The following is a 7705-nucleotide window of genomic DNA, read 5'->3' on the forward strand; positions in this document are numbered from 1 at the left end:
CTTATTGCATTTTTCTTTATGTTTGAGTGGTATAAATTCATTTAGAAGGAGAAACATTGTTAGTTGGATAACATATAATTTTTCCTTGACATACTGCTTTCTATTAACAAAAACAATACTTTTTTTGATGCTAGTTGAAAGAAAATATTTCTAATCACCAGCTTGTAATACCATATACTATATATAAATATATCCCCCCCCCAAAAAAAGTAAAGAAACCAGTTCCTTTGGGGAAATAATGTATTCACATAAAATAAATTTTAAAGAAAGTAAGTTTTTCTTTGAAAATGGAATTGGAGGGTGCATGTTCCAGGTTTGTTTCATCTACATTAAAACTTAAGTAAAACATATATGAGTGAAGTAAGAAGGAAGTGGCCTACAGAAGAGAATTCTAAAATAAGTTTCTCTGGCCAGTCTAGAACAATTATCCTGTCACTGAGAAATTATTGAGCCTCTAAATTTTGAGAGTCTTGATGAGTGACCAATTTAGCCACTTATTTAGCAGAGTAAATAGAGCACAAGGGACCAGCCATTCTCCTGCTGTAGTAGAATTTGGAGCTAGAAAAAGATCAAGGCTCTTTGACATAATTATATGGAGATTTGGCATAAGGATCTTTTTTGCTTTCAATCTGAATAGCATGTAAAAAACAGGAACAAGTTAATATTCCATGCTAGAATATATAGTATTCCTGCAACATAGTGTTGATTTTCTGGCTTGAAAAACAACTTCGTTTTATCTGGATGCTTCATCTGCTTTAAAGAAATTCTTTGGATTTCTGTCTGATTCTGATCATGGAAGATCTTGGGCTAATTGTTTTCCTGAATGGAGACCTCTTGTAGTCAATGTGTGAGGACTAACTTGTTTCTTCCTGAAAATCTTCTGTTTGGGGAGGTGTTAATTTCAAAGCCTTTTTGAGACTATTTAAATGCTAAACTAAACTCATTACTCAAAGAATATTTTGTTGACTGGAAATACTTGTTTAATCCTTTCCTCTATTTGTAAATTCAAGTATAATGGTTAGCATGAGATTTAAATTTAATGGTCAGAAAAAAGACTTTAAGAATTATTTTCCTTTAGAAAAAGGAGATGGTGAGATTGAGTTACAATGATGCTATTTAAATAAACATGAATAAACACCAGAGAATGACTTGCAGTGAGAAATGCCATGAATATTGAGTTTAGGATCTATGAAGAGTGACAACTTTGTATTTCCTTGTTATTTTGCTGATCTGAATCATGTCACAGTATGTGATTTGTCTGTGAAATGTAGCACCCATGCTGTGATTAGTAAAAAAGATCTGAGAACATGGGCTGGATGATTAAAAGCTAGAACCTAAGGCACTGCCTACCAAGTAGATGTGTGCCTTTGAACATGAAGCAGTTGTCGACCCAATCTACTTTACCTCTTATCATCAAAATGGCCAAAAATCTCTTGGTCAGCTCTGGATAGTTGATGTGGTAATAGCATTTAGTTCTCATTTTTTTAAAACAGAAAAATCATTGCCAAAAGTTTGCCCTAAACAACTAATTTAACTCCTTTCTACTCTTGGTGTATCCTTTACTTCTTAAAGGGACAACTAAAACATTGATAAAAATGAAGCATGATTCAAATAATGATCGTTTTTCAATCTGTAAAGAATCATGATGTTAGATCTGGCTGTGTCTTTTCTATCTAGTTTTTATGACAACCTATAAAGAGTTTTGAAGACTTGATGACTTGAAAACAATTTACTACAACAGCCCAATAGTGAAGTTAGAATCCCCATTATACAGTTGAGGTGGTTAAAACTGAGAGGTTAAAGCCTGATCTTGAACCCAAAATTTCTAACTCCAGTTCTCTTAAGTCATTAACTAAATATAATAGGTTGCAAAATATAAGTATAAATATTTTAGTCACTTAATTTCCTCAAAAGATTATTAACCATACAGATGGAATGTACTATATTTTATAGATGCCATATCGGTTGAATATCTTGGCCTGGACCTTTTGCAATATGCTTTTACGTTTTCTTTTGTTTTTTAAACCCTTACCTTCTGACTTAGTATAAATTCTCTCTCTCAGTCTCTGAACTCTCTTCCCCTCTCTCCCTCTCTCTGTCTCTCATTCTCTCTCTTTCTCTTTCTCTCTCACCTTGGGTGGGTCAGTGAACTCCCCAAACTTTTAGAGATTAGTGATCTGTATTAATAGCTTCCTATACCAATGAATTGACAAATCTAGCACTCCCCAAATCATATTAAAAATTACCAGTGATGAGTACAACAAATAATTAAATTTTGTTTCTATTTATTGTAACTGCCATATTGGTTACTTATGTATGGGTCCTGCCTATATTTAAGTTCTCAATAAATGTTTGTTGCATCTGCCTTGGAGAATGAAAGGACTATGACAATTGATGATGAGAGGTATAATTTTGTAAGAGAAACATTTTAATCATTCCAAAAATAATTACTCTATAGGATCCAAGATTTAGAAGTGGACCAGACCTTAGAGAATATTTAGTCTCATTTTACTAATGAAGGAACTCAAAAATACAGAAACTTGTATTCATGAGAATCAGTTTTCTTCTTAATTGTGGTATCTATTGAAACATTCTCTTGAGTTAATTTAGTTGATATTATAAAAATGAATTTGAAAATTTTTATAGTCTAAATATTTTAAACTAGATAGTACAGTGAGATAAAGCAGTGGGCCTGCAGTCAGAAATTTCTGAATTCAAATATAGCTTCACTTACTGACAGTGTTGTGACCCTGGGCAAGTTACTTAATTTATGCTTTAGTTTCCTCAGCTTCAAAATGAGATTAACAATATGTATCTCTTGGAGTTGTTGTTAAAGATCAAATGAGATAATATTTGTAAGGGACCTGGCATATAGTAGGCACTTAATAAATGCTTCTTCTTTCCTTCCTTTAAAAATAAATTCAAAGGGGCAACTAGATGGCTCAGTAGATTGATAGGCAGCTCCTAGAGATAGGAGGTCCTGGGTTCAAATGTAGCTTCAAATGCTTCCTAGCTATAGGACTCTTGTCACTTAACCCCAGTTCCCTAGTCTTTATTGCTCTTCTGCTTTGGAGGCAATACTTAGTATTGATTCTAAGATGGAAGTTAAGGGTTTTTTAAAAAATAAACTATATGTTAATCAAGCAGTTGATGCTCCAGTATTTATTTCTGTATGTTTTAACATTATAAATTGCATAGTTATATATTTCTTGGTTGGAAAACACAAATTTAAATTTAAAAACAAATAATTTTCTTTATAAGCCACTCTATAGTTATTACAGCATTTAATTCATTTAAATGGTATGTATTAAAGTTGAAAATTCAGAAAAGTAAATGAGTACTATAAAATATTTAAGAATTGTTAATGTGTTGATCCTGAAATCAGCAATAGCCATAATGCTATAAAATACACCCAACTTTTTTTAATAACTTACTATGTGCAAAGTAGTCTGTCCTCCAGGATTTCCCTTGTGAGACATTCAGTTGTAATAATGGAAGGTGCACTGCTCTGAAGTTAGAGGACCCAAGTTCAAATCTCACCTCCTAGAGATTTGATCTCGTCTATTAAAAAAGCTAGTTGGGTTAGATGGCCTCAGAAGAGGGCAACAGAAGATATATGATCTGTGAGCAAAGATAAGGTAATATGAAGAAGGAGAAGCACTCACTAGCTTTGGAAAGTCAAGAGGTTCTTTGATCAGGAAGAGATTTACAGAGGCTAGCACCTAAAAGGAATAGGAACCCAACTCAGACTGAGATGGTGGGCTTGGATAATTCTGGCATAGAATACAAAAGAACACAAAGATGGACAAAAAAATGGGAAGCAATTGAGAACAGTAGAAGGAACTATTATAGCTTAAAGTAAAGTAGTAAGACATTTGCCATATGCCCAAAGGACTCTGGTCAAAGCTTTATTACATATTCCTTTGGATAAATTACCTTTGCCAGCTTTGGTCTTGTGACCTTGGGAATGTCAGTCTCTATGGGCCTCGGTTTCTTCCTCACCTATAAAAAGAAGGGTTTGGATTAGATGCCCTTTAAGGTTCCTTCCAGTTCTAATTCAGTAATTCTCTGATATTTTTAATAGATCTTTTGTAGATTGGATTCTGATTCCATTTTGTTAGCAAGAGTTTTCTGTTTTGATGCATATGTTTTCCTACATATTAAAAGGTAATATTAATTAATATCTAACTAGAAGCATTATATCCTTCCATACAGATTTGGTAGTTAGGGAAGGTTAGGATTGTTAGCTAAGCAGATCCTAATAACATAGTTTAAAGGAGATTTACTAAATAAAGTTAATGATTTTTTTTTCCTTGAGTTGATCTCAGCTTCTTTAAATTTGTAGTGTGTATTTGAACATTATTTCCATTTTGGAACATACTCTAATTTCTACCTTCTCTTCTAGTTGATCAACAAAGCTGAAAAAATTAGACTGGCGAAGACTCAACAAGCAAGTCAACACATTAGGTTTTCAGAATGATTGAAAAGATTTGAATTTTGCTTAACCTTGAGGACTTTCAAATTCACTGAATACTTCTACCATTCTTAAGAGATCTGTTGTTTTCTGTTTTCATCATAGTATAAAGAATGTTATTTCAAAAGCCTACCTTTAATTGAATTAAAATTTAACTACTCTGATCCTGTAGATATGACTTTTCCTTTATGAGTGGTTTTTTACTTATCATTTTTGGATAATTTATGTAAATCAATTGATCAAATAGCAAATTAGTAAAATATGTTTGGGGGACATTAGAATTATTTTTTAAAAAACTGTATCTAAGTGGGAATGAGTTTTCATAATTATATAAACTAATATGTTTTTGAACATTTAAATTTTGTTTTTACAAAACACTTCCCAACAAATAGGCAAACATATACTTGAATACATAGTTTATTTCCCCAAAAAGCTAATTGTGAAAGGAGTTGATTCCTCTAAAAGCAGGGATGAATTAAAGTCAGTCATAGCTAGGGAACCTTGCTTGACTCTCTCTGTAGCACTGGAGTTTTGGAAAGATCTAATGGATCTGGTGAGTTATTTATTCCGAAATCTAAAACTGTGCCTGCAGGACTGGGCAGAGACCAAAGTACAGAAAATGGAAGAGATGAAGGCCAACTGACATTCTTATCCAATTCTATTTGAATAAATTGGTTGTTTTAAGAAAACTCAAATACTGAGCAATCAGATTAATTACAATAGGTTAACTCAAATAAAGATCTCTGATCAAAAGAGAAGATTGGAGAAGATTTCTTAGTCAACCCCTTAGTCATCTTTGGAAAGGCTAGAGTATGTAGTCCAGCCTAAATCTTTTTTTACTAGATTACTATACTGGAGCCTTTGAAATTCCCAGCAGATGGTTGAGAAAAGGCATTATTTCTGTTTCCTGTGGATTCAACAAACATTAAATAGCTTCCAAGATGTGTTCTAGGCCACCTGGGGTACAAAGATGAAAAAAATGACATAATTGGGGAGAGGGAAAAGAATAAGAAAAGTAAACTGTGAAGGGAGATGTGAATGTTACCACCTAAAGTAGGTAATGCAACTTAAAAATGGAGGCTACTTTCCAGTGGCCTGAGTTGGTATTTTCATCCTTGCTAGTTAAAAGTTTACTTGCTTATGATGTGAAACTAAGAATCTTGGGGTTATATACAAGCTTACTACGCCAAACATTTTCTGTAAGAATTCGTACTGTTTGCAAAGAGTTTGAGGGGCAGAGCCAAGTGAAAGATATAAAAGACATTCCGAGGTGAAGATAGCCTTAGAGTCTTCTGCAAATGGAAAACTACTTATTCCAGAGATTGGCCTTTCCAATAGCCCTTAAAACAAATGAGGGTGTATTTTGCTTTGCTTACCTAGGTAATCTGTGTAAAGGATGAGTCATCAGTTTAAAGTTCAACCAAATAACCACCAGACTGGGTGGAAGATAAGCATCCTGCTTTAAGATAATTCCCCTTGTATTTGGGAAATCCCACAAACTGGAAGTAAGTTTGAGACCACAAGATGAGGTAGAACAGGAAAAAGGTCAAAGTTTCAGTTTCCCAATTAATTTTAGGGGAGTAGGGAAAGGCCACTTAAGGCTGGGGACTTGAACTGAATGAAATAAACAGAAATGGGAAATTGTTGAAGAAGAAACCTAGCTAGTAAGTAAAGCAGTCAGCTTAGCTGTTATAATTGTAGTAGGAGGAGAAAATAAATCCAGATGTGTAGGTTGGGGGTAGCTTACTCTAAGAGAGAGAATCTTGAATACCCACACCCAGAGCAATAGAAAAGTATGCTAGTATGCAGTATACACTAGGCCCTGAAAACACAATTTTATCCTGGGACTTATAATCTAGTTGGGAACTGGGCACACACTTGGAAAGGCAACAGCAAGAGTTCACAGATGTTAGTTTAGTTAGTTGAGAGGACAGAATTCAAAGCCCTGAGAGAAGTAGAACCTTGTAGTTTTGAAGGAAGTGCATGACAAATTGAGACCTGGGGATTACTTTTCAGGAAGGGGAAACCAAGACTTCCTAATAAGGTTTCAAGTGGCTGGTTGGCAAGATCAACTACTTTGGCTGATGCAGAAGGGTCAAGTCCTGAAAGACAAGGTTGAGGCCAAGTTATGGAGACCTTGACAACCCAGTCGAGAAATCTGGATTCTTTGAACACTGGGAGACCACTGAATGTTTTCAAGTGGGGGGGACATGAGGACTGATCTGTCATCCATAGGACAGTAAATGAAAATTCTAAAGGAAGAGACAAGTATCTATAGAAGTGTATATAGTATAAAGTATAAAGTGATTTGTGCTGGATACTTTGGAAGTGAGGGCTTGTGAGGGAGAGGGGAATTGCAAAAAAATTCATGCTGATGGTTCTTGAGCTGCTACTTGAATCAAGGAAGAGAGGAGTTTGAGGCAAAGATCTGGAAAGAGCATATGGGACTGAACCGACAGTGACTAGTCAAGGGCAGGGAGAAAAGTCAGACTGTTCCAGTAGTCCACCAGAGGTAATGAGGACTGGACTAGGTGGTGACAGTGAGAATAGAAATAAAAGTACAAGTACCCAAAGACCCCAAATTAACTTAAGTACTCCTAGCTGTGGATAGTCCAGGACAGAGAAGATGCAGAAATATTTTCTTGTCTAGATATTATATTGAACTATTTTTTTTTTAAAAAGGGTGTTTGGGGAAAGCTTCTCTTAGGAAAAAAAAGTATCCCAGATTGTGGAGACGCAGTAACTCAATAAGGGCAAGACAGCCAGTTATAGAAAAAAAAGCCCCACTTTGAAATACTGTAACTGGAGGATGAGTAGCAGACAGCAAATGGTAAATTAACTTTACACATCACAGGCATTGTACTGGGTGCTGTAGATTCAAAAATACTACTAGTCCTTACTCTCAGCTTATATTCTACAGGAGAGATGACACCAAAAATGTACACATATATACAGAATCAGTACAAATAAATATATAGCATTTGTAATAGTTGAGGATCAGGAAAGGCCTAGTGTAAGAACAACAGGTGTCTGTGTAGGGGTTGTTCATAAATAGGATATTTAGTGGGGGAGGGATTGCCTGCCCTGTTGTTTCATGACTGTGGAAATTTAGCTTCTATATTTATTATCCAGTCCAGTGAAAAAGTAATATATATACTTTTTTTTTATATAATATATATATTTTAGTATACTATAGTATAGTATATGTTACACTATGCTATTGCATGCTGT

The 7705-nt window shown here is 34.5% G+C and overlaps 1 protein-coding gene across 1 annotated transcript in view; it reads left to right on the forward strand.

Annotated features, from left to right (window-relative positions):
• LARP7 (La ribonucleoprotein 7, transcriptional regulator) overlaps window positions 1-4652 on the forward strand; it is a 30857-nt gene extending 26205 nt beyond the window's left edge. The window contains exon 13 of the mRNA XM_044680486.1: window positions 4406-4652. Within this exon, the coding sequence (XP_044536421.1) occupies window positions 4406-4480 (75 nt within the window). The 3' untranslated portion in view covers window positions 4481-4652. The remainder of the gene's footprint in view (window positions 1-4405) is intronic.
• Window positions 4653-7705: the final 3053 nt, after the last annotated feature.

This window comes from Gracilinanus agilis, chromosome 6 (assembly GCF_016433145.1).
Source record: "Gracilinanus agilis isolate LMUSP501 chromosome 6, AgileGrace, whole genome shotgun sequence".
NCBI classification, from domain to species: Eukaryota; Metazoa; Chordata; class Mammalia; order Didelphimorphia; family Didelphidae; genus Gracilinanus; species Gracilinanus agilis.